The 27,666-nt window shown below is 35.1% G+C and overlaps 3 protein-coding genes across 8 annotated transcripts; 1 reads left to right on the forward strand and 2 right to left on the reverse strand.

The window, feature by feature from the left end:
• Positions 1-4,078: 4,078 nt before the first annotated feature.
• On the forward strand, positions 4,079-8,271 carry LOC129893398 (thymidylate kinase-like). Of its 2 annotated transcripts, none has more exons than XM_055968919.1 (6): positions 4,079-4,193; positions 4,938-5,354; positions 6,937-7,048; positions 7,126-7,185; positions 7,469-7,573; positions 7,922-8,266. In XM_055968919.1, the coding sequence occupies exons 1-6, from the start codon at positions 4,156-4,158 to the stop codon at positions 8,036-8,038; spliced, it is 849 nt and encodes a 282-aa protein (XP_055824894.1). In that variant the 5' UTR covers positions 4,079-4,155; the 3' UTR covers positions 8,039-8,266. The 2 variants fall into 2 exon arrangements, with proteins under 2 accessions (XP_055824894.1, XP_055824893.1); XM_055968918.1 differs by lacking the exon at positions 4,079-4,193 and adding an exon at positions 4,299-4,574 and having other exon boundaries at positions 7,922-8,271.
• A 1,176-nt stretch (positions 8,272-9,447) lies between these two features.
• LOC129892202 (BTB/POZ domain-containing protein At5g48130) lies at positions 9,448-12,649 on the reverse strand. The gene is made up of 4 exons (XM_055967758.1): positions 12,389-12,649; positions 11,765-11,834; positions 10,474-11,658; positions 9,448-10,328 (listed from the first exon to the last, which is right to left on the reverse strand). The coding sequence occupies exons 1-4, from the start codon at positions 12,484-12,486 to the stop codon at positions 9,606-9,608; spliced, it is 2,076 nt and encodes a 691-aa protein (XP_055823733.1). The 5' UTR covers positions 12,487-12,649; the 3' UTR covers positions 9,448-9,605.
• Positions 12,650-16,440: 3,791 nt separating this feature from the next.
• Positions 16,441-18,721, reverse strand: LOC129892124 (probable serine/threonine-protein kinase WNK11). Of its 5 annotated transcripts, none has more exons than XM_055967676.1 (3): positions 18,634-18,721; positions 17,559-18,070; positions 16,441-16,995 (listed from the first exon to the last, which is right to left on the reverse strand). In XM_055967676.1, the coding sequence occupies exons 2-3, from the start codon at positions 18,060-18,062 to the stop codon at positions 16,609-16,611; spliced, it is 891 nt and encodes a 296-aa protein (XP_055823651.1). In that variant the 5' UTR covers positions 18,063-18,070; positions 18,634-18,721; the 3' UTR covers positions 16,441-16,608. The 5 variants fall into 5 exon arrangements, with proteins under 5 accessions (XP_055823651.1, XP_055823650.1, XP_055823653.1 ...); XM_055967675.1 differs by having other exon boundaries at positions 17,559-18,073; XM_055967678.1 differs by lacking the exon at positions 18,634-18,721 and adding an exon at positions 18,190-18,206.
• Positions 18,722-27,666: the final 8,945 nt, after the last annotated feature.

Here is a 27,666-nt window from a genome sequence, read left to right on the forward strand (position 1 = left end):
TCTTCTTTCCTTAAAGTTGTTTGATGTGTGTGGATAGTAAGGGTCTCATGGCTACTTTCAAGACGATTAGGGACACGTGTCAAGATTCAAAAGTGCGGGGTATAACAAAAGTATTTATAATCAGAAGTCCAGAATACAATGTCTTAAGTAAGGAGATGCTAATACAACTTATTTCTTTGATAGTATAAAAGGAAGAAAGGCACAGAATCAAATAACTATGCTAACTACAAAGACTAATACTGTCCTTAGAGAACCAACAACAATCACCAAGGAAGCTGTAGGATTCTACAAGAAGCTACTAGGACAAACTACCACACATATGCCAACTGCACAACCAGAGGTAATAAAAGTAGGACCTGTCCTTACAAGAGCACAACAATTAGAGCTTATAAAACCATTCACTGATATAGAGGTCCAACAAGCACTCAAAAGTATTGGGGATTCCAAAGCACCAGGGGAGGATGGTTTCAATTCTTATTTCTTCAAACAAGCTTGGCCAATCATAGGGGAGGAGGTAACTGTAGCAGTACTTAATTTTTTTCAGACAAGTGAAATGAATGCTCCAATTAGTAGAACTTCTGTCACCCTTATTCCTAAAGTCCAACATCATATATCAATCAAAGAGTACATGCCAATCTCTTACTGTACTACTATATATAAGATCATTTCTAAAATGCTTACTAATAGACTTCAAAGTGTCATGGAGTATCAAGTAGACTCAAGCCAAGATGCATTTGTGCCTAGTAGAATGCTGACAGATAATGTGCTTTTAAGTCATGAATTGGTCAAAGGTTATAGAAGAAAAGGAATCTCACTTAGATGTATATTCAAGATTGATATGCAAAAAGCTTATGATACTGTGGAATGACATTTCCTTGAAGAGGTTTTAGATGGTATGAAGATTCCTCATAAGTTCATTAACTGGATCATGACTTGTGTGAGGACAGTAACATATTCTATCATGATTTATGGATGTCCTATCCCACTTTTCCAAGCTAAGAGAGGTGTGAGACAAGGGGACCCCCCAACCCCTAATTCATTTGTTCTTGCTATGGATTACTTAACCAGGCTGCTAAAGGCCTTAAGAGCTAAGAATGAGTTCAAATACCATCCTAGATTCCATGAACAACATATTATATAACTCAACTTTGCGGATGATCTTCTGTTGTTCAGCAAGGGAGACCTACCTTCAACTACTTTATTGTATGAATGCTTTCAACAATTCTCTAATGTATCTGGACTAATCGCAAACCAGACAAAGAGTTGTATATACTTTGGAGGAGTTTCAGAAGGTACACAGAAGGAAATATTGCAGCATACAGGATTCACAAAAGGAACATTTCCTTTTAGGTATCTTGGAGTCCCACTAAGTTCTAAGAAGCTATTAGTAGGGCAATGCCAGCCACTACTATACAAGAAGTGGGAAGGATCACATCATGGACAATCAAATTCTTATTATATACAGGAAGATATAATTGATTAACAGTGTTCTGAATGCAATGCAAGCTTTTTGGGCTCAAATATTGATACTTCCTAAGAAACATTTGCAGAAAGTGGAAATAATTTGTAAAAGATTCTTATAGAATAGAGATATACAGGCTAAAGGGAAGGCTCTTATAGCAAGGGATATACTCTGCTGGACCAAGGTAGCTGGTGGGCTTAATATTACTGATATACATGTGTGGAATAGGAAAGCCATACTAAATCATCTGTGGAATTTGAGCAAGAAAAAGGATAAACTTTGGATTGTATGGGTACATACATATTATCTCAAAGGCAAGAAATCATGGGAGGTGAAAAGTAAACAAGCTTCTTGGATAGCCTGCCTTTGCTTAAGGAAAAGGAGATAGCAATCACAGAAGTCATAGATGCAAAAGAGTTTAGTATAAAGGAAGTGTACAAGAAGAGGGGATTTCATCAAAGTTCCATGGAGAAGATTGACATGTAATAACTTAGGTAATCCTAAATGGATCTTTGTGCTCTACTTGACTATACAGCTTGGTGAAAACGAACCCCGTATTCCATGTGGATCAGTTGACTTCGACAAATAAGACTCTACACCAAAGACAAAGTGGAAAAATGGAGAATAATCACTGATGTAGCTTGCATACTCTATAATGCTGAAACTGAAACATATCAGCATTTGTTTTTCACCCGTGCATTCTCAGAAAGAATTGGCTATCCATCAATAGAAGGAGCACTGGCTGGAATGAAGAGGTAAACTGGGCTTCAGTACATGCTTCAAATAAAACATCTCATTCAGAAATCTACAGAGTAGCATTGGCAGCAACATTATACTACATTTGGCAAGAGAGGAACTGCAGAATCTTTCAACAAAATGAGAGGAATATAGAGGTGATCATCAAGTTAATCATTCAAGATATACATAATAGGACTAGTATGTTTCCTAGGTTGGCAGATACTATGCATAGACTAAATTTTTACCCATAATATAGTTTAAGTTGATATGTAAAGAAATCGGGCTCTAAGATTGAGAGTTGTCCATATACTGAGTTTCATTTTTGTTCAAATTGCAATATCTAGTAATACAAATTACAGTTACCAAAAAAAGTCAAAAATTACGTATCCAAAATAACCCAATTATCACTTATTACGTAAAATGGTTTCAACCAATGTTATTGCAAGTGCATTTTGGTGCCTTCTTTTCTTTTTCTCTGCTTACCTTTTCTTCATTCTTTGGTCTTCTTTCGGTAATTAATGACTGCTTTCCTCCTTCTTTCTTCCTTCCTACCTCCTTCTTCTTCCTTATTTTCTTTACTGCTCTTCTCCTCGTCCTTATTGTTCTTATTCTTGTTTTCTTCATCTTCATTCACGTTGAAAACTTATTCAAAGCTCGACTTTAAAAATCGATGTGTCACAAATATGATTTTTTTGAGTGAATAATATATTAAAATACTCAAAACACTGAGAGAGCTCATATCTAAATTTTGGGACTGTTGAGAAAAAAATAAAGTTGGTTGGGATTGAAAAAAAATTGGTATGTAATGTATACTTTATTGTATAAACAATGTATATAAATATATACATCTCTGATACATAGTTAAACATCATTTATATGATTATACATTATTTTTATAGTATCGATACATTATACATACATATAACCATTTTGTTGAAAATACTTTTTATTGCATCTACATACTAGTGAGTAGCCCAAAAGAAATAGAAGAAGTTGCGGCAATGAATTCAAATCACAAGTATGAAAGCTGACTTGCGTAGTAGCTTAAATTTTAGACAAATATTTTCTGTAAATTTTATCTGAATCTCATAGTGATTCTTCCCAATTACACTATATTCCTACTTTTTTTAAAATGATCCGAAATCCATTCTTTTTGGTGGAATTTGGATACATTACGTACATCCTGATTCATCACATCCGACCGGTTCATCGCGTAAAGTGATGTATTCGACGTTCTGATACATCACGTTAATGATGTATCCGACCGATACATCGTGTAAAGTGGTGTATCTGACGTCCTGATATATCACGTAAAGTGATGATACATCACGTATCGGAGAATAGTAAAGAGTCGGAAATTTTGTAATTTTTTCAAATGAGGGAAATTTTTAGAGAATATGATAAAATAAATTATGTATTTAAGTAATTTTTCCATATTTTATAGTTGACTTGTAATAGTTTGAACTTTAGACCAATATTTTTTAAAATTGACTTGTAACATTTCAAGCTTCAAACTATTATCAACACGAAGTTTAATTACTTGCCTTCACGAAGTAAAATTCTTAAAACAAAAGCAATTCTTTAAAGCCACAATTTAGGAATTAAAAAGGTCGTCTAATATTTTTTTTAAATACAATGTTAGTTAAAAACAACAATGATCTGTAATTAACACAAAATTAAAAAAGTAAGAAGTTCAAACATTGGCGATAATTCAAAGGATGGAGAGGATGCTAAAATGGAACTTCAGTCCTCAAGGAGGCCACTTTCAAATACCTTGTATAAAACATGATCACAATGGTTAGAATTGCAATAATTTTTAATATGTGATTATGTTTTAAATGAAACTTAATTAGTGGTTATTTATGCAAATAACCGGAAGAACCCTAAAGGCGCCAAATAAAAAATTGATTCTTTTCAAAACAGGCGCGCAAAATCGATTATAGGTATTTAGTGATATGACACATTCTTGCAATTTCGCCCTCACAAGAACACTGTAAGTTTCCCCTTTAACGCTTTCCTTTTCTGAAAATTTTCTATTTGGGTATTCACTGATCTGGATTTTGTTCGGTCACGAAGAAATAGTGAATCTCAGATAATGAAAATTTGTTTGATTTATCAATAATTGGTTATTCGTAGTGTGTGTATTACAAATCTCTGCACAATTAACCCATGATTTGTATTGATAGTTTATGCAGAGCTTCTTAGTGGCAAAACCCAATAGTTTTGTACATATGTTTAGTGTTCCCTGCGATATGGGTGTTTCATATTGTGTGTCCAGATTCCGGGTGTTTATTCATGTGTATATATACTCAGGGTCGGATCTAAGGGGACGAGAGCCTGTTCACCTGGACCCCTTTGACAAAAAAATTATATTGTATGTATAAGGTTAATTTTTTTAAATTTTTTAATGTATGTATGTATATAGATTTTGAATTCCTTGAATACAAGATTAGAGCTTGACTCGGTGGTTTAGGGGGTTCAAAATTCATATTGAGGTTTCCAAGTTTGAATTTTTATAACCCTGATGTAAATATTTATGTGCATATTATGCTTGATAAAATGCCAATAAGAGCATGATCAATAGGACATGAGTCTTTCCTGTGAGGTGCATTATATGAGTATATGTTTGGAGTTTAGTTTGGTGACAATAAGCTAAATCGGGATTAACTTGTAAAGTTTGCTCTATATGTCATGTAGATCTACTTAATTAATATGTGTTCTGTGTCAATTTTTTTAGGCGAAGGACTTTAAAAGTGGAGGAAACTTTGTTTTTCAGCAGAAGCTTTGTATCAAAGACAAGTTCAATTTTTCCTAGAAAATTTGGTACTTGGGCAGCTTGGTTTTCGTTGAAGTCTAGCTTGGATTTGAAGTTGCGTTTTAAGCCTTTGAGACTAATTCATATGGAGAACAAAGAGAGCAGCAGCTCCAGAGGTGCCTTAATTGTTTTAGAAGGGCTGGATCGTTGTGGGAAGACGTCACAGTCTGGCAGACTGTACAAGTATTTGGATGAGCAGGGATATTCAGTCGAGTCATGGAGATTTCCTGACAGAAATACAGGCATTGGGCAAATGATTTCTTCTTATCTTGCTAACAAATCACAGTTGGATGACCATGCAATCCATCTTCTCTTCAGTGCAAATCGTTGGGAGAAGAGGTTTGTTTTATTCACACAGCCTTGTTTGCATTGCCCATAAACTGCATTTTTCCAAAACTGAAATACTCCATCTTCTCCACAACAAAAAAGAATTCCTTTTGTCTCCTTTGGTTACAGTTCTTTCTTTCATGAAGAAGATTTAGCCATTTTGTTAGGTTCAACAGTTTGTTTAATTTCCCAAAGCAAACCCTTCTGTTTTCTTGAATGGCTTCTGAGAATAAAAGCTCAATCAAATTTAGTATAAACTCCATCCTTGGTAGAATTTTTACACACGAATTTTGTAAATAAATCAAACTATTCAATTTATGTACAGTCTAGGGCTAATCTATTGCACAAATTTTATTTTGGCAATGGATCTAGTGTGAGCAATGCTGCTATTGCTCATAGTTGGTCAAGAATAATTGAATATGTAGAATGATCTTTTTAAAAAAATTATAATGGAGCATTAATTATGGTTTACATAGTAAATAATTTTACCATCAAGTTTCAAATACTTCTACAATTATACTTGACTATTGTAACGATGCAGTGGAGCACCCATGACTTTGATATCCACCATTACCTGTCAAAAATACTTAGGCATGGCATTTGTTACTACCCTATCCATATCTAGGTATATGTGGAGATGAAATTGGTTAGCTTATTAATTAAATCAATCAATGGCTAGTCAGTAATCATCTATCCTCCAAATTTGATATGCTGGCTATCCCTCTGAACTGATGGTTTGAACGCTGGGACTTTTTTCCTAATAACTGAGAAATCCCTGAGGGCTAGTGGCACACGGTTCAATACTCGGTGGATAATGGCCTGTCCCTCTGCCCTTTTCCACTTAATATAATGCTTTTTGTCTGCGGTAGGGTTCAAACCCATGAGTGCACCTAACTCACATATCATGAGCTGTGCTTTACCACTAGATCAAAACCTTGGGGGCATGTTCTTTATGCTATTGGAAGTACATTTCTCACTTAATCTGGCTGTACATTAGTTGGTATTTCCTTATATTTGTTTACAGGAACAGAATAGAGATCTGAAAATCAAGAGAACTTGGCAGGAGTACATTGACTAAGACCAGCTATTGCTAATTATTCCCATCTTCTCCCTGCTACTTTCAAACTTATAAAAAAGATTTTGCCTTTGTGGATCAAGAAAATGAAAATAACTTTGTATAATGGCTAGAAAGGGAATTAAGTGGTATAAGACCTACCAGTTTAAAGGACTCTTGACCAGACCAGTTGTCTACCCATGAAAAATGCCCCCTCACCAAAATGAATAAGCAAATGTTTATATGCATGCTTTTCTAATTTTCTATTCACTTTGTAGTTTGTTCTCAAGCAAAGACATTGATGAAAACAGACAAAATATGGAAATAGTTGATTTCCCACTTTTGTAATCCGTAAATACCACTGCTATTTAACTGACAAGTTTTAAATGGTTTTTGCTACCTTCATTTTTCATTCTAAGTCGGATAGTATATCTGAAAATTTGCAGTGAGTTGGCTAATGATCATTGTAGAATTTAACATGCTTTTAGCCTGGTGTAGTGGTGTGTTCAGAAATTATTAATTTCTGTTAAGAAACTGCAGATCATTAATGGAGGAAAAGCTGAAGAGTGGAACTACTCTCATCGTTGACCGCTATTCTTATTCCGGGGTGGCATTTTCCTCTGCTAAGGGATTAGATATTGGATGGTGTAAGGTAAAATCATGTCTTACTTCATTGATGTGGCAATTTCAAAACCTCCTAGCAAGTTTAGCACAGATCTTTTACTGCAGGCTCCAGAAATTGGGTTGTTAGCTCCAGATCTGGTTGTATATCTCGACATATCACCTGAGGTAGTTTTTTTTTTCTTTTTTTCTTTTTCACCTGTCTAAAGTAAGAGAGATATTGTCAATGCATTTTTCTAATTTGAAGTCTGTCTTTGGAATATATGTGGATCTACTCTGTTATTGAGGATCAGCTGTACCCTTTTACTTTATCTTTCCATATTATGGAGGTTTTCTATTGTTTGACTTGTTAACTATTCTTTTTCAGCAATATTTTGAATATGGAAGATTTGCTCTCCATTGTTGTTAATGTGACTCTGTTTATTAATTATTTCAATTTTATGATAACTAGAAAGCTGCTGAAAGAGGAGGTTATGGAGATGAACGATATGAGCAGCTTGAGTTTCAGAAAAAGGTGGCTGGATTTTATTTGGCTCTTCGTGATTCCTCGTGGAAGGTGACTTGTTTTCCATTTGTCTACGGAAATAGAAATGGTTGTTTAAGTAAATATAGCAACTAGTCTGATAACCTAATAGTTGTCGAATATCATCATTTGGTTTTTGACTCAGCAGTACTTTCTGAGTTAGTTTGGATGTTTCTGACATTTAATATAGCATGTCTATGGTAACTAAGCAGGAACGTAATCTGGCATTGACTAAACAGTACTGATCAGATTCTGATTTGATTTTCTTTATACACAAATTCACTTTTTTCATGAAACAAATAGTAGGTTGATCAGTTTTTTTTAATCCAAACCTTGGTGATAGCATTGCCTTGTTGATGTTGTTTCCTTGACTTATTGCAGGTTATTGATGCAACCCTTTCGATTGAAGATGTAGAGAAGAAGCTCAGAGAAGTTGTACTTGACTGTATGATGACGTGCCACAAAGGGAAACCATTGTCTCAGTTATGGCCATGTTAGGTCTAGTGAATGTCTGCATGAATGATATGTATACCGTCTTTGTTACACTGTATTATTCAGATATATTTTGCTGTATTTAATCATCTACACGATTTCCTTGGAAGTGTGGAGTGCTTCATGTTTATAGATCCCTGTTATGTTCATGCTGCAATACCAGTGTTTTTGATGATTATTTGAAATACTATTTTGGTGAGTGGCGAAAAAGAAAGATTGCAAATGTTTATGTGAAAAGATAGTTGTACTACAAACCATTATATTAACAGAATTAAGAATCTTTCTCCTTGGAAATTAGAGAAAGGAAAACAAAAGTAATGTTTCCAAGTTTTCCTTTTTGAGTCTGAGTAGAATAAGCGGGAAGAAATTAAGGAAAATGAGATCTATTTTTCTTCTTACTACAACATTCTCATTGTAATCTCACAATTGGGATATGGGAAGGGGTGGTGGGTATGCATCCTTACTCGTTACCTTGTGAAGGTAGATAGCGGCTGTTGAAGAAGAAACATAATCTTCCTTTTAAAATTTATTTTCCATGTCCTCAGTGTAAAACTGAAACCTAACTCCATCTTATGAACATAAAACTAAGGGGTGAATTGAGTGTTGGAATAACACAGACCAAATTGAGCAGAAAGGATACAGCTGATTGCCTGATTCATGTACTGGCTCCAATTATTTAAGGATTGAAGTATATTTGTTATGTTTTAGTTGTTTTTGGTTATCTAGTGTTGTACGGTTGATCCACATTAGCATACTTTATTTAGAGCAATAGTAATAATCTGGGTTCTTAGGGTTTGACAAAGCCAAACACTACTTACAGAATAATTTTGCATGATCTGATATATGAAGCAGATTCTTTGGTCTTCGTCAATTGTGTTCAAATAATTTCTCATCTGTCTTTTCGTACTTAAATTTACTTGTATTTTAGCACTGTGTAAGCAGAAACATGGTAATGATTAAGTGAATTGAAGACAGAAGATTTGCCCTGGATGTAGTGGCGATTTTGTTGGAGAAGGTTGTGCTTGGATGCAAAAAATGGATGATACTGATGAAACTCCGGTATGTACAAATAACCTCACTTGCGTTTCTATGACTTAGCTTATGGTATTTCAACCAATCAATTAATCAAATAGAAAACATACTTGAGCCTTGAATTTGCTTCATTTTTCTGTTTGATACTTCAAATAATAGAGGCTTAACTTAATCTGGACGCGTTCCTTTTCAATGGAAGACCTTGTTAGGATCCTGACAATACCTAAATATGTGTATGAAAGCTTTTTCTTAATGACAAACTCTTATTCATAGCAAAAGCCTTGCAAAATTTCTGGACTTTCTGTATGATCTTCAAGTTTTTCTGATGCCTTGATCTTCAAGTCCAGCAAAGAACACAAGCCAAATTACAACTCTGCATAAAATACAATAGATTGTGATTCATTATAATAATGTCAACGTCCACTGACATGTTCTTATTTGATTCCCTTGCTATTTACATGAACTTTCTTATATAAAAATTTGGTAAAATAATATACTAGTCTCATATTTTGTGGTCCTTGATCAACAATGTGGTTGTAGTTTAAAAGTTCAATATCTTTGGCCTAATGCCATTGCCACCTTGCTTTTTTCTTGATTTTCCTCTGCCAAACAAAGTTATCCTCCGGAAAATCTTAAGTAACCTAGTAGCATATCGCTTTTGGGAAGAAAAATTCACAGAACCAATGCAACTAGTCACTTGTCCAACGGTGTTTCTCTTATTGCTTGGTGTTCTTCCCTCTAGACCATATGGTTTCAAGCTTTGAAAATTTGTGGAAACTGGTTCAACTTTCTTGGAGATGGTTTCTTTTTGCTTAGAAATGTGCTGCAGTTGAAGTGTTTTTTTCAAGGATATCAATTCTTCTTCAAGGCTTTGGATTCTGAAGCTCGTGGATTCATATTCCTTCCTTGAGAATTCAGACCTTTGCACTGCTGAATCTTTTAACAAGAAGCTTAGTGTTTTGCTGCCTCCTTCACTTCTTTCCATATATGGACTCTCAACCAAGTTCTGGCTTTTGGAATTTGGATATATTGTACCTGAGAGGCTTCCAGAGTACTCTCCACAATGAGCATATCGGAACGAGTCTGAACATTCCTTAAAAGTTTGCTGTGTGTTTAGTTGCTGAACAAACAAAGCCTGGACAATAAGTCTCAATGGCATTAATTCATTTTGAACTGCTTCAATGCACACTTCTTGGGAAAGTTTCTGGCAATTGAGGTATTTGCACACCAATCCTTTCTCTTCTTGTGACATATCTGGATGGGCCTGGATAAAATGGAAAATTTTTCATTATTGAGGGAAAAAATTTCAACAGTTTATCGACAGCCCTTGGCTTTTCCACTTTAGAGGTGTGATTTGATTGAAATATACAGAAATGCGCTTTTCACTTTATATTATGTAGAAAACTTACCATGAGAAAAGTGCTTAAGGCTCTATAGAGATGATCGTGCGTTTGCCTGCTGGACAATGGAACAGTTTCAATGAGCTCCAAGAATCTTTTCGAACTCCATTGTGGATCAGTGGCTATCGCGGTTAGATATACATCCCAAAGTTCAGCAACGACATAATTTCTTGGTGAAAGTGTATGAGTTAACTCCATGCTATAGGATACATATTTCGAAAATATGCTCTTCATTATTGATAACTCAATGCAGGAAGAAATGTAGTCTTTGCTGCTATCCGGAAGGTGAAAATCTTCCACTCGAGCCAAGTATAGTAGGGACGCAATCTGATCTTGCAGCTTTTCCCTACTTTCACCTGTTAAACCAAGTTGAAGTGATCTTGAAAGCAAAGAGAAGTAAAATCCAACAGGGATTACTTTACTAGCTTTCTCTCCCATAGGGAGCAAATCAAGAATTCCTTGAAGAATCTTGGAAACCTTTTCATTAGTATCGTTGTCATCGTCATCATCATCATCAACGTCATTGTCAGCTTTTCCGTCCTTCCTAGCATTCTGCCAATACTGGTGAGTTTTTCTAGAAAGCACCCATTTGTTTGCATAGAAAAGAACTATGGGGCTGACATACTTTTCCTTCATCCCTTGTCTTCTCAGAGATGATATTATCCTCTTGAAGAAAGGAAATGGCAGAGCGATAAGATCTTTAATCCACAAATCTTGGCTAAGAATTTCCTTAACTGTCTCATTGCTCCAAGGCTGACTTGCTAGGGCCTCCAATGTAACAACTGGATGGTCCCTTCTCCTTTCAGGATCAAGAATTTCCATGCAGGCCATGAAGGCAAGTGACTCGATGCAACGGCTAACAATCAGCAGCTCCTCAGCCAAAGGAAGCAATAATTGGCATTTTTGGAGGACTATCAGAGTATCATCCCAGCTTTGCAGCACAACCTGGTTCAAATATATGTCAAAACGCTCACAAAGATTGCCAGAGATGTACTCTTCTGTCATTTCAAGGAACTCTGCTGCACACCTTAGCGCTGCAACGTTGAAAGGGTCGACTAATGTGGAGGATCCATAGATGAAAAGTGCCATCATTTCAAAAGTCTCTGCCCCTCCAGGGAAATTTCCTGGTAATTCTACCTCATTTGATTCATTCAATTGTCTTCTGAAGTATCCGCTTTTCGAGAACAACGGGTGCTGCAACATCAAAAACCAAGAAAGTGAGCTAATTGATAATAGCATTATGTTGAAAATGGTGCTTAATTAATTGGAGCTCCATGCTAATTGAGTTGAGAGATCTCACCTTATGCAAGTTAAAGATCCTACCAGCTATCCGAACTCGAATTGTGACAGGCAAACCAGTTTCTTGACTCCTGAAAGAACATTTCTTGATAATTTAAAACAACAACATAGCCATTGAAATTTCACAAGTGCGGTCTAGAGAGGATGGAGTGTCTTACCCCTACTGTATAAGGGTAGAGAGACGATCTCCGATAGACCCTCGGCTCAAGTAAAGCATATCAAACAAGCAATATAGAAACAAAAGTTTGTTCCCACCGCAAATAAGTAAAAATTTGTGCTATAGTACTCATTTCCCACCGATCCAATTCACTCGGAAATACATGGTGGGAAGTGGGAAACTTCTTATTTTTTCCGTATGAAAACATTACTATTTTTTCTTCTCACCAATTCAATCAAAACATATGTGGAAATAGTCATTGGACATGAAAACATTACTATTTTTTCTTCTCACCAATTCAATCAAAACATATGTGGAAATAGTCATTGGACATTTTTAAGTGGAAAAATATTGAATCTTTTACTAGTGAAGTAGGAAATCTTGGTAAGTTAAGTTAAAACAATACACAAAAAAAGCATAATGTGAAAAAAATTAGAAAGGGGGTGTGGAATAAAACTAAGTTGTTACCATGAAATGATCTTGATTTTAAGCAGGGCACCAACATTAGGAGATGAAAGTGGACTATAAAGAATTGAAGAGTCTTTTGGACTTGAAGAAGTACCCATGCATTCAGCCAATAATAAGACTTGGGTATGTAAGGAAGTTTTTAATGAGAGATGGAGTTAATGTGCATGAAATTTATTTAGTCAAAGATGAGACATTTGTTTCTGAAAGGAAGCATAAATGTTGGAAAATCCAGCTCAAAGTTCGAAAATATAGTACTAGTTAAAGGGTATAGAGTGCTTCTAGAATCCAGAAATCCTGTGAAGTGAACAACCAGTGTGGAAAATGGAAATTATATATAAAAAGGTTGAACACTCTAGGGGTAGCTAGGTTAGTGATCAATAAAGTGAGTAGAGCAGAGGTAGAGCCTCGATTTAAAGCGTATGAGTTTTGGATTTTATTCTCTTTTTAAGTTATTGAATTCTAGATTAATAATTTGTACATAATTAACGGATTTTTAAGACAAACACAAGGTTAAATCGGATTCATAGCCGACACTCTAGCTCCCCCGGTTTAGAGAAGCATTAGGTCTCAAATCCAAATCCCAACCTAGGTATAAAAAAATGTACTTATGATTTTTTCTCATATGTAAGGTTTTGGTGGGCAAAGTTATTCCGTACAATGTACACGTGTTATTGTGAAGTAGTTGATATCCGATAAAATAATTAAGATATGCACAAGCTGTTCTGAAATAATTCGTGCACAACTATAGTAGTTTTTATTTTTAGTCAAAAGTCACAAGTGGGACTCAAAAATCTCCTAATATTAAGGCTTCAAAGACGTTCGAGAAGTTGAAGTTTGAAAAATATGGCAATTTTCTTGGCTTTTGGACTGTATATACACGTGCATGAGAATTTAAAAAACTTCCAATACACTCAACAGTTTTAATTTATACTACGTAGAAAAATGATATACTATATGATATTCAATATTCACAATGACCTTTTTAATACTAATTTTAGTACGTAGCTTTTGAAATTCAATGCATGTATACACGTACACCTCTCATAATACTGGAATTTTTATATTTTTGTTTGTAGCATAGATTGACTTTTTCCCCGGAATTCACTCCTACGGTTATAGAGAAGTTAATATGCATGCATTTTTTTAAAAATTAGATAGGGGGTAAGGAAGGGATTACGGAGAATCGAAGTGAAAAAATATAAATAGTGATCTACTAAAATTCTCAAATATTACTCATTTTTTACAAATTGAATTTCGTTCAACATTTTAGAAAAACAAGAAGTCTTTTATTACGCACTTCTTTCCCCATATTGTTTCAATTAGTGAAATACTACTCTCAATCTCATGATTGAGGTTATTATCCAATACTCACTCCCTTTCATTCATTTTATTTGGCTCATGTTGACTTGATACTCCTCTTAAGAAAATATTTATTAATGATTTATTTTACTAAAATATCCTATAGTTTGAAAATCTAAATTTGACTATTAGTACGTACCTTATGCAGTTATTTAATAATAAAATGGAAAATGGCTCAAATATGCCATTGAATTTTGAGAAAAGGCTCATCTATGCCATCCGCTAAAAGTTTGGCTCATTTATGCCATTTTCTTTTGAGAAAAGACTCATCCATGCCATTATTTGTAAACTAAAAATATTTTCCGTTTTGCAAAATTATTTTGTATACGTGGTCAATTATGATTTGGCCACGTCATTAACTAAATTATTATTTAAAATGAAAAAGGTTCAAATGTGCCATTGAACTTTGAGAAAATGTTCATTTATGCCATCCGTTAAAAGTTTGGCTCATCTATGCTATTTTAGTTAACAAATAATGGCATGGATGAACCTTTTCTCAAACGAAAATGACATAAATGAGAAAAACTTTTAACGAATGACATAAATAAGTTTTTTTCTCAAACTTCGATGATATATTTGAGAGTAGAGGGAGTTAAACTTCTCTTGATTTGCTAAAAATCTAAAATGGACGAATAAAAAATATAATCGAATTTTAATATAAAGAATCAAATAAGTAGAATAAACCAGAGGGAGTATGTTTTTAAGGGGTATGCAAGAATTTTAAAAGGACATAATATAGACCAGAAGATCAAATTTTTAAGTGAATATTCCTACCCTAGAGACTAGAGATATGCCAAGAAGAACTCATGGGGCAAATTCAAGTGTATTGGGAAAAAACAAAATGTGGAAAATTGAAGCCAAACCCCAAATTAAATCAGAAAAATTACTACTAGGAAAGAAATTAAAGAAAGGGTAATTAATTAGGTGAAGTGCATAAAAAGTTTAGAGGATACTTTTTGTAACATATGATACGATATAAGGGAGCCAACAACAACCAAGACGGCACGGCTTATAAATAAAATTGTAAAATATACTTAGAATAATTAAGTGGCCTTGCTTTTGTTGCAAGCATGTATATATTTACTTTGCTTACTACCAACATCTTTTAATCCCAATCACAACTTTATCCTTTTTTTCATTCTTGTGTCCCTCAAAATCTCTTATATGTATGTATATACATACACAAGTCTGTCTTTACTTGCATGTTTTTCCTAACTATTATTTTTGCTCCATAATTTAATAACGTCAGTAAAATCTGAGTAAGCAATTTGAATGAAAGTTTCAGAGGTTAATATTTGTGAAAATAGATTCTTGTAATTGAGTTATCAGAGCTGAGTAATATTTGTGATGATAGATTCTTGTAATTGAGTTTTTCAAAGCTGAGCCAATGTAGTCCCTTTCTCATGAGCGGAGCCACATTAGGCAAATGATGGTTCAGTGCACACCCTTCCCCAAAATATTATGTGGTTTACCAAAGTTAAATTTAGCTATTATGAGTGTTATTTAATTTTGCACACCATTGACACATTTGAGAAGAAAATTTACACATTTCTTCGCCAATTTTTTTGGCTCTGCATTGTCCTCTCTCCTATACTTCAAACCAAGATTCTTCGTCAAACTTAGATTGAGCAACTCAAGCAAATTAAATTGCCTTACCTTATAATAATCTCAACATATATATGGATAGAAGGAAAAACGTTATGAAGGTAGTCTTGCTATCTATACTTTCGATTGGATGAATGGAGGACCAATCGTCCCCAATTTTTACGAGCATTGACAAGTCAGTTCTAGAATGACTGTGAAGAAAGCTAGCACATCCCCTAGGGTGATATACAATATAGTCTACACCTTACGTTAAATACTAGCAAAGTAATATAACTGAACTTTAAGATTTTAAGTTAATGAGTTTATAATATAAATCAGCACACCAATTATTTCTTTTTGTGACGAGTGTTGCATATAACAACATATAAAATATACAAAATTTAAAACTTTACTAAAGAAAAGAAGGAAAAGGGTCAACAATGACCTTAACGTATTAGAATTGGTTCAAAAATATTCTCCTTCGATGTATTGGATCAAATTTAATCTTAATAAACACATTATAAAGATTATCTGTTTTGACAATACTACATTTTCTTTGGGAAGGAAAAAAAAAAGGAAAAACAAAAGAAAAAGAGTCTATTTCCTCTCTTACATATGTAAAATTTTGAATTGATAGATAATGATACAAATTTTACTTTTATGGAACATCTCATCAAATTGTTGCAATTTCCTTAGTTAACTGTTGTATTGGATGGGACTCAATAAATTGTTGTCATAGCCTCAATAACAATTGCACTAGATACTCATTGCAACGGTTACACAAACGTTGTAATAGATAGGCCTATAAGAATGATTCTACAAATGTCTCGAGAAACCATTGTCATAGATCTATTACCATGCGATCTGATGTAACGGACCCTTAACCGTTTCAATAGGTCTATTGCAGCGGCTTTCCTACCTATTGCACGCAATAGTTTTGGACTCGGTGCCATAGGTCTATTTTCTAGTGGTGCAATCTAAAAAGTTATACTGATGAGTTCGCATATGATATACATACGTCTACTCAATATATACACACCATATACAACTGAGTGTATATTTCGATTATTTTTGGTAAATTAGATGATCGAAATGGTATTTATTGATAACTATCCCATATAAATAAATATTTATGATAAACATTAATTGATAACTTGCTAAAAATCTTAGCTAACCTGCTATAATAGGTTGACATCATAACTTAAATCCTTTTAAGGAGGAATTTATTTCTTGAATAAGCTTAAGAGACTAAGAATAATACTTGAAACAAAGGACATTTAACAATTGTGATCATTGTCATAATTAGCAACATCAGAAAGGAATGGATCCATGAGCAAGTCAGCAGCAGATGGTCTTGCTCTTGGTTTTCCAATGCACTTTTCAATGAAATCCTTCAACTCTGTATCACTCACTCTGTTGAAAGCTTGAGGCTTTATACCTGATGTAACCTTCCTGTACAATTTGGCTATGCTTTCACATTCACTATATGGTATTTCCATAGTGGCCATTTCTAGCAAACACATTCCAAATGAGTATATATCCACCAACTCTGTGTAGTCCTCTTCATATAGCTCTGGTGCCATATACTCTGGTGTCCCTAGCAATGAATGTGCTGCATGACTCTTCCCTACTATTGTAGCCAACCCAAGATCACCTATTTTTACCTGTATAAACATAACAAGATATTTAGCGCGTTGTTAAGTTACGAGTAGAGGTGGTCATCCAGGTTCAACTTTTAAGGTTCTTATCAATTGTACTTTGGGATTTGAGTTGACAATTTAGTAGTTGTTGAGATTTTAGTGGTTTTGAGGTCCATGAGTACGGGTCAAACAGAAGGTCTAGCAGGTGTGTCTAGACTGACAAGCTTCTGAAGAGGGCTGCATGTGACATCTTAGGCGAATCTTACATCACAATGTGAATGTGAAAGGAAAGTGAAGAGCTTTATGAGGCATATAACAAGTTCACATGATACAACTCTTTTGGGCTCGATGATGACTTAGCTCTAGGGACAAATTTGTAAGGTTTGTTGGGCCAAAGCCAATTCATGTCATGGGCTTGAGCTGTGTATTCGGATGAACACTTTCAGCAAAGATGATTCCTATAATAAATTACACCAGTCGAGTCCAATGGAATTCTCAATAACTTCAGATAAGAGAAACATTAAGCTAACAGTTTTCAATGCACATAAACTGAAGATCATAAATAGAATTATGATGAGTTCAATTACCTTTCCAACATTCCCATTGATAAATATGTTGCTGCAATTAAGGTCTCTATGAATTACACAAGGATCATGAGTGTGTAAATAATTCAACCCCTGTAATATCTGCCTAGACCACTTCTTCAACGCCTTTATGGAAACGCGACGATGCTTCTTCCTATAATCCCTCAAATTACCAGACACACATTCCTCAGTGATGAAATTGAGGATGTTATGCTCCTTATCTCTCCAGAAATGATATAGCACAATGATATTATCATTCTTCAAGTTCTTCAACAATGTGATCTCTGAACGAATTTTACTGATGACATAAGGCATGTCACTAAATTTGCTCAATTTAATCTGATTCCAGGCAACATCTCTTCCTTCTTCTATATCAAATGCCCTGTATACTTTCTTCACAGCACCATGGCCTAGTGGCTCGGCGTATCGACCAAATCTCCCTGTTGGATCAACTTCAGCAAATGGTTCCCTTTCTTCCTCAATTGGATCAGGACTTGCAGATGGCATTTTAAGGTCTACTGAAACAATCAAAAGAAACACAACCATTTAGAAGATTCATAATAGAACATAATCATCATCTCTGATACCGTGTTAAAATAAAGATGTACGTGTAAACTAAGAACAAGAGACGCACTTTTGGGAGAAATTGACTCTTCTTTCCTGTTATTCAATATTCACAATATCAACGTCTTTTTATAGCCTAGACTTGGCTTCTCCTGTCCCAACACAACTACAATAATTCATTCCCTTTCCCAATAGGACTACGATAACTTTTTCCCTGTCTCAATAGAATTGCAATAATTCATTCCCGGTTCCAATGGGACTACAATAATTCCTTTTTCCTTAATTATTACGTACAATTACATAACTATCATAAAGACAATTTATCATGTTTACTTCATTAGGTTCCACTATAATTAAAAATTTTAAAAAAACATATCATGATGATGATTGCGTTGATGCAACTATTATCGAGATTTTTCGTACCATATTTCCTAAATTCATCAAATAAATCATAACTTAAAAAATATAGTTAACTCGAGAGCAAATCATATGTACGCAAAGTGAACAAACTTACCTTTGGCAAGATGAGGAATAGAGGGGAGTAAATAAATTGGAGGATCAAGGTATTAAGGCAATGACAAATTTAATGCAAAAGCCTCACGTTATATTTATATATAGAGAACTCTAATTCAAGTAAAATAAGGATTTGGATTATATATAGGCATGCAATATTAATTTCTACGTAGTTTCAAAAGTCATCAACTAGATTGTCAGCTCAGCAGTGTCACGTGTGTTGCCATTTTAATTCACAAGTAATTAATATTAATACCTAGTTTTTTTAAAAAATTTATTTAGTCACGGCAGATTCTTTATCGTCTTCTAGAAAAAAAGAGATAATAATGTTTTCGGACAACTCAAACTCAAACCAATTAAGATTGGGTCATTCGCTGGAATATCTCTATTTTGGGTGAATTTTAATTTTTTGACTTTGAAATAGTGTGATTTATAATATTTGCTCTTTAACACTTTAAGTAATAAAAATGTGGATAAAATTACCTCTAATATTTTAAAAAATAAATATGCTAGACACATATTATGGCCCTATAAGACATAGGTTCAATTTTAGAACATGATAGCTTAAGAAGTTCATACACCGAAGTTAATGCCTCAAAGAGCATAACATGTGCCTAGAGATTTTAAAAAATAATATTAAGAGTAAAGATTTTGTAAGACCCCATAATGTGGAAGGTCCCAAACCAAGGAACAAAGGATCAATTTTCAGAAAGTGCAGAAAACTGGCATCAGGAGCTGACCATGGGAAGTCATCACGAACCGTGGTAATCATCACGGATCGTGGTGAGCAACCGTGATAGAGATTCAGAGACTCAGACTTGCAGGGGATGAACAACGATGGAGGACCATGGACCGTGGTGAGAACCACGAACCGTGAAGCCCTCCGTGGTGACCCCTCCCCAAGACCCTAGGAAATTTCCCAAAGGCAAGATCCACGGACGACCTCCACGGATCATGGAACCCTCCACGGACCGTGGTGTGTCCCCGTGGTGGACACTCTACAGGCCTCCTGCAGGACCTGACCACAGTCACCTTTCATGACCCGTAGTCATGATCACGGACCGTCAGGTGGTTCATGGGAGCCAAGTTTGTCACGCCCCGGGAGGGTACCCTAGACGTGGCCGACACTCGGAGACCATTGCTGGTCCCCAAGCGAACCACTTGATCCAATCACACATCCATTCATATCAATCAATCAGCGGAAAGTTTAAAATAAAGAAATAATTTAGTGGGCAACTCAAATCATCAATCTAACTCAAATAATAAAGGCCATGGGCCAACAAATCGAACTCCAATCTATGTCGTTAAATAGTTTGACAAGAATAATTTAAGAAATAAAATATTCAATCGACCCATCACTATCTAGTCTATGGAGCCTCTATCACTACTATTTAATTGGTGTCAATGACATATTCATGGCTACCTCAAATCAGAATGAAAAGACTAAACTCAACGCAAGAATAACATAAGTAGTGTCCTTCGAATGTAGGGGAGGACTCACCAATAAGCTGAGTGTGAATAGATCCTCAATGGTGCTCCTATTGACAATCTCTTAAACCTGTCTCTGCATCATGAAATGATGCAGGTCCAAATGGACGTCAGTACGTGGAATGTACGAGTATGTAATATGACAGAATGAAACAATACCGGTTCAAATATCTCAAGTCATAAAGATAAGAGATACTCAATCAAGGTGTCATAAGTCTGAAGTAAGAATACATTTTAGACAAAGACCAATCGTATACCATCCAATCCAATCCAATCATGTACAATACAGTTCAATCAAATCATTTATAGTTCGATCCCATCCAATCATATACAATCCAATTCAATCCAATCATATATCATCCGATTCAATCCAATCATATACAATCGGTTCAATCCAATCGTATACAATCCGATCCAATCCAATCATATACCATCAACTCTAATTCAATAACATATCATCTAATCTAATCCAATCATATGCAATCCGATCCAATCCAATCATATGCAATCCGATCCAATCCAATCACATATCATCCAATCAAATCCAATCATATACAATCAACTCATCCCAAGTCAAAGGACTCAATTCAATAGATGTGCAAATTAAAATTTAGCAATGTTTTACAATTCAAGTCAATCATCTATAATCAAACTAATCATATCATGCACAATTCACTCAATTTGGGAGTTTCTCTAACCGACAAACATCACCTATGAGCCAGTGATGTACAACAAGTCGACGTTGTTGCCACGCCCGTTCATACTTTGCCAGGGTATGAACGAATCAACCAATCATGGATCAATCAATAAATCAAGTCCTATCATTTCAGGATAATGAAATGGAAAACATCCAACTTTAACGGTCCAATCCCTTCCTATGTTGGCTACGTAGTTCATGGGATTCGAGTATGGACTATACTCTTACCCAATTCGGTTCTCAATACTTCTCCCAAGACTCAATATGTTCATATCTATCAAGTGAGTAAATACTTATTTAGTCTCATTAGACTCTTTCAAATCAACTCATTTAGTCTCATTGGACTCTTTTCAAAACTCAATCAAATCTGGCCTCATTGGACCTTCCTTCAAATCAACTCATCTCAATCATCAAACTCTTCTCTTTAAATTTGATACAATCTCAACTCAATGAATGCATTTAAAACATAGTTTTTAACTCCTCAACTCGATCTCAAAATAGATGTCTTAACGTAAAAATTGTTAACTCGTTTATACTCAAAATACTCATACTCAAAATAATGATTAAGAGACTTTTCAAACTAAAATCATGCTTAAACTCTTTCTAAATCAAAGATGAAAATAATCATTCTTTAAACTCAAAATAGTGTATACATAGTTTATGCAAAAGTGTTCACAAATCATTTATTTAAAACCACTTCTCAAAAGATCATTTATATTCAAAATGCTCATAAGACTCCAATCATTCTTCATCAATCATTCTACATATGTTAAATAACCATCATTCACATCCTCATCAAACATCATCATTCACATCATTATCAAACATCTTGCTCCAAAATTCTTATTTAATTATATATTCTATTTATAGAAACAAAAATGATATTCTAGCTCTACCAATGTTTCATTTCTTTTTATGCCATTCACATTCATAACTATCTTAATTCATTCTTTTTTCATTCCAATTAATACATATACACACAAAAACCATCAATTTCAACCTCAAGACAATTATAACAAAAAGAAATCTCATCTTGGGTTAATGTGAATGAATACATGAATCCATACCCTCAACAAAACCCAACTCAAGAACACCATCAATACATATGAATTTATATACAAAAATTCATTTGTAGTCAATATGTAGCTACGGTTTATGAAATAAATATGAAAGATAATTATTCAATAATTTAAGTCATGAAAATTATCAATCAATTACTAGTATATAAAAATATTCTAGAGTTTAGGAAAATTTCAAGAAAATCTTCATAGAAGGTTCAAGCTTTTCACTATTTTCATCCAACACATCTATGAGGCATATGGAAGAACTCAATCCATATTTTTTTTTTATGGGAACAGACCCTACACGAGGCTTCCACCTCTCGTACACAGTCAGGGGTTGAGCATCACCCCCAAGCCTTAACATAAATAAATAAAGTAAAAATACAAGGAGGGGGACATAAACCTTACCTCCGATCCTATGGTGGTTCATAAGTCGGCTAACCTATTAAGGTCGGCTAACTCATCTCCGATACAAAAAGGAGACTAACTATAACTAGAAAGCAGTAAACCTATGAGAGGATTCCTCCCGGTACAAATCGACTAAGAAAGCATAAATGAGGGAGACTCTCCCCTTCCATGAGAAAACAAGAAAGTAACCTACACTAGTCCTATTCAACTATGCTACGTACCATACATAGTTAAATTGAAAAAGAACAAGTATATGAACCTTCTATCTCACATGGGGTGGGAAAATTCTTTTCATCTTTGCCCATTTTAGTCTTGTCATACCAAGTAAGTCCCAATGGAAGATTGCATCCACTTCAGGATTGAGCATATATCAGCTAAGGAGGATGAAGATAGAGGAAGTATATTGAGTTGTAGCAACCAGCATCCTTGGAGTTGTTGAGGAAGGCCTTGAAAAAGCTTGTTGCCTGCTGCAAATTGAAGATGCAGTAGCTTTGAGTGTGGCTATTGTTATGGAGTAGAACTGTTGCTGCCTTGTACCTAGGCCACTGATGTTGTGGTTGTTCAGCCCAGCTAGTAGAGGATCTTCTTTTGTGCCTATATTCACAAATAAACCAACAAGGGGCTCCAAAGATTTTGTGTGAAGTATGGCTGCTGCAGATAATGAGGGGTGTTGGATGGTGTTGATGAGGTCCTAGCCTGCCATGCTTTAGTTTCCTTTCGATTGCATCTATGGGCAAGCTGTTTTGGTTGTATGCTATACTCAAGAGTAGAGTCCTCTTTGTGGTGAGAGTTGTCTCCTTGGGACACCTGCACAGACACACAATACCAGAACAATATACAAAACAAACCTGCCAGCTACTGTACCAACTACTATTGGCTTGTAATTGTACAGTGTGTGCTGCATATTGGTGAAGCAGAAGTTGGTTGATGTTGGTTGCTGGTGGGTTGGGGATCAATGCATTCTTGAGGTTGGAGTTGCATCTGGGGTGCAGCATTGCTGCTGTAGGAGTTGCTGCAGGTGTTGAGCTATTAGAGAAGGCATAGATGGAGTAGTGAACTCAATCCATATTTTAGGTTAGCCTTACCTACCTTAGAGTAGATTTTGAAGAAACCTTGATGTTAGGTCTTCAATGGGAAGCTTGAATCCTTGAGCTTTTGAGAGGAATTGTTGGAGATGATTTGAGAGAGAAGATGATGAAAATTAGGGTTTTGGGGAGGTGAAAGACTAAAAAAATGACCCTCAAACATGTCCAAGTTCGTATATATACATTTAGGGAAAAAGTCCAAGTTGCCCTTCATCAAAAATCTGAAAAATGGGCTAAAAACCCTGTTGGCGCTATAGCTGGCGCGCCGCGCCAGCACCCAAATTACTGAGGCTAGTTTCGGGCGCTCTAGTGGCGCCGGGCGCACTAGAGTGCCATGCCTGAATTTTCTACAATAACAGTCTATCGTAAACTGGTCATAATTTTTGACTCCGAACTCCAAAAAATGCAATCTTGGTGGAGTTGGAAAGAAGACTCAAAGAAATTTAATTTGATAGGTTATGGGCCACCCAATTCATCTTATTATAGGAGATATGGTCATTTGAAGTTGACCCTTATACTAGCTCATCCGAAAACTTAATCGATTGGAGTTCTTTGGACTCGGCTTGGTGTTAGAGATCCCTCATTAGCCTAAACCACATCTAATACTCTTCAAATACTTAGAAATTTATCCTAACTCATATATAAAATTACAAGTCATTCGATTCGAGTCTACACACACGTGAAGAAATGTTCGAGTCTTTGCAGAAAAAAAATTTGGGGTGTTACACCAACACTCAAAACCATAAAGCGGGTCAACTTTACAAGGACCACTACGACCCGTGGTCCACTTTCATAAAAAAGTCCTTCACCAAGCTTGACCAAGTCAATCTTTATGGATAACCATACGACCCATGGAGCTTTCATGGACCGTGAAGATGGTCCGTCCAAGGATCCATTCGTTTTATCTTAGGAATTTTAAGGTTAATTATTTAGTGTGGGAATAGACTTGGAGATGTTTTAAGGTCCCAAGAATTCTTTGGCACAAAGTTAAGTTGAAAGGTCCCTTGCTGATTGAGTTTCGATGTAAGATTTCACATAGGTCAACTTTAAGCAATCATATTTCCTTGAATATATAGAATCAGGTGTCCCATGACCTATAAAATCAAAGGTCTCTAAATCCTCCTTCCAACTCTACCAAATTTGCCTCATTTGGAGTTCAAAGTAAAAAGTTATGGCCATTTTAGTAAATCTGCTTAGATAGGAGAGGACCGCAACCCGTGGTGGCCCTCCGTGAAATTCAGTACGGTCCATAGTGACTGTATTTGAAAGCCACCTTTTCAACCAGTTTAATCTCTCAGATTATTGGTGAGCACCACGACCCGTGGAGGTTTTCCGTGAAGCTTAGTACGGTCCGTAGTGGCTGTCTGTGAAGAAGGTTCAGAGACTTCTTTGCAACACATTCCAAAATATTTTTTTAAGTCTTTTACCATGGGACCCCACCACGATTCGTGGTGGGCATAACGGACTGTGAAGGTCCCCCTTGAAGTTCAGTTTTGACTAATTTTAAAATAGGTATTTATCACGATCCAAGCCTAGGGCCTAGACGTGACATGACAAATGAGAAATTCGAAAATACCTCAAACAAGACTCTTAGTATTCTTTTAGCCTTTCATAGGTAATGACAATAAATAAACAAGTGAAAATCATAATAGTAAATCTTCAACTTACATATGTCTAACAATATCTCTAACTTTTAGATTTAACGGGGCTAAGACAAGTCTCTAGCTCGCCCTCAATCATAATAGAAAAAAAATATCATAGTAAGTGTCTAAACATCTCAACATATCATAAGCTAGAAAGATAAAGGAGTATTATTCCCAAAGCATGGAAACTCACCAAAAGTAACCCTCAAACGAAATCGCAACTAGCCACGTGAAGGAAAATGATGAGGAGCACATGTCCCTACATGGTGATATCATGTAGGCAAAAGAGTATGTGTTAGTACTTTGAATGTACTAAGTATGTAGGCATGCATGAACATTGAGGAACTATTAAAATATTTATATAATATGAAATATAATGCAATGCATGCATAATCAATCATTTATATATTCTTTAAAACATTCATTTTGTGGGAAAATGACTATAACCGACATTTAAGACAATGCGAGCTATTACATAGAATCCAACATAACCTCCTATGTTGGCCGGGGAGACTACTTGCCGGGTAGAACTCCATCTCTAAGAAACGTTCTAGGGTTTCACTGCAAGAAGATCAAGCCTCCATTTCTTTTCAAGTTTTGCATTAAAGAGTTGACTCCTCAAGGTATGTGGGTTTTCATTCATGGGTTCTTCCACCCATGGAGCCCAAATATTTTCTCAAACTAGTTTTTCAATTTTAAATAATGAAAACTTATGGGCTTTTACATGATGACTTTAAATGCATAGATTATGATATATTTAAAGTTTCCTTACATATATTGATGTATATTGACTCTTGATTTCATGAAGTTATGATGTTATTAAAGTGCCTATATGAAGGCTTGAAAAAAGTTTTAAAACATATATGGTGGGTTGCTTTAAGAATGTGTATTTTATGCATTTCCATCACTCCCATGCATGCAAGAAGTCTTTAAAGGCATTGAAAGGTTTTTGACAAGAACCCACCTAGTTTTCTATAATAAAGTAAAGTTGAAATGAAGTTTGACTCCAATGAATGTTATAAAGTAAATGCTTATGAAGTGGAGTCTTTATGAAATGATTAATTGATGAAAGGGCTTCTTAGCCAAAGTAAGGTTTCAATGTGAAAGGACAATCCTCAAATTGAATCAAATGAAATGTTTAAGATTATGATATGACATTCATGACATCTCTATATGCCGTCAATGCTTTTGAACATTTTTTCCCAAAGGTAGGTCCCATTAGCATAGTACCCGCAATACCATCACTGATTGTAGACCTAATTTTCTTATAAATCAAGGTTCATTAATAGGATGGTAAATAGGGTATGGCAACCATGATGATATTATAAACCAAAGGTTTTAATGAGCTATTCCACCGTTTGATGTTTTAATGCTAAAGTTGTATAATGCTTATGCTATGTTGATGTTTAAACGTTATTCCGTGGGATTTGACCTAGCACCGAATGTAGCAGGTAGATGGAGATTCAACGAAGGGGTTCTTAAGTAAAGTCTCATGTTGCATTAATTATGTGCCACCATAGGAGCCTTTGTCGGTTAGGCCTTTGTAGCCGTCAAATGTTAAAGTTAAAAACAAAGAATGTTTAAAGTTGATCGGAGTTCTACCTGACAAGTAGTCTCCCCGTGCCAACGTAGGAGGATATGTTGGATTCCATGTAATAGCTCGCATGGTCTTAAATGTCGGTTATGGTCATCTCCCCACAAATAAAGGTTTCAAATATTTTATACATGATTGATTATGCATGCATTGCATTATGTTTCATATTATGCTAATGTCATATTGGTTCTTTAAAGTCATGCATTGCTCACATACTTAGTACATTCAAAGTACTAAGGCACACTTTTACCTACATGATATCACCATGTAGGGATCAGTGTTCCTCTTCGACTTCCTCCGCGTGGCTAGCTCTTGGATTCGTTTGAAGATTGCTTGTGGTGAGTTCCCATATTTCGGGAATAACATATTTTTTTATTCTACCTTATGTTATGTAGAACAGTAAGACTTCTATTAAGACATTTTTTATACTTATTTTGAGGGGAGCTAGGGACATATTTTAGCCCCCGTCAAGTCTATTAGTAGAGGTATGTTTGGTGATATTTTCCTTAATCACATTTTTCCTTTTTATTTCCGCTTTTATTTATCATTACCGATGAAATGCTTAACGAACGCTAAGAGTCTTGGATGAGGTGCCTCCGGGTACTTTATTCGCCGCATCATGTCTAGGTCCTAGGTTTGGATCGTGACAAATTTGCCTTGTGAATTAGATAACACTGAATTTATGTCTTTGAACAAATGTTCTTTAAAAAGATTTGTGTAGCGAAATTAAAGTGGATGATTATAATTAATTCTCATTATCATATTTTCCTCGTTATTAATTAAATCTGTATTTTTCTTCCCTTTTTCTCTTTTCTCTATCCATTGGCCCAACTTTTCCAAAAAAGTATGGGGAAAAAATTATAATATTAAGATTGATTAAATCTTTCGTCTAATTATTAGAATGATCAACTTTTCTTTCGAAGATAATTTTTTTTGTTTCTAGGTTTGTAAGTTGATGTCAGTGGCAACTCAAACATATAATTAGAGGCCTAACGTGAAATTACAGTTAGAGGCTTAAAATCGAAATAAACTTTAAAATTTATTTATATTTTTAATTT

This window comes from Solanum dulcamara, chromosome 6, assembly GCF_947179165.1.
Source record: "Solanum dulcamara chromosome 6, daSolDulc1.2, whole genome shotgun sequence".
NCBI classification, from domain to species: domain Eukaryota; kingdom Viridiplantae; phylum Streptophyta; class Magnoliopsida; order Solanales; family Solanaceae; genus Solanum; species Solanum dulcamara.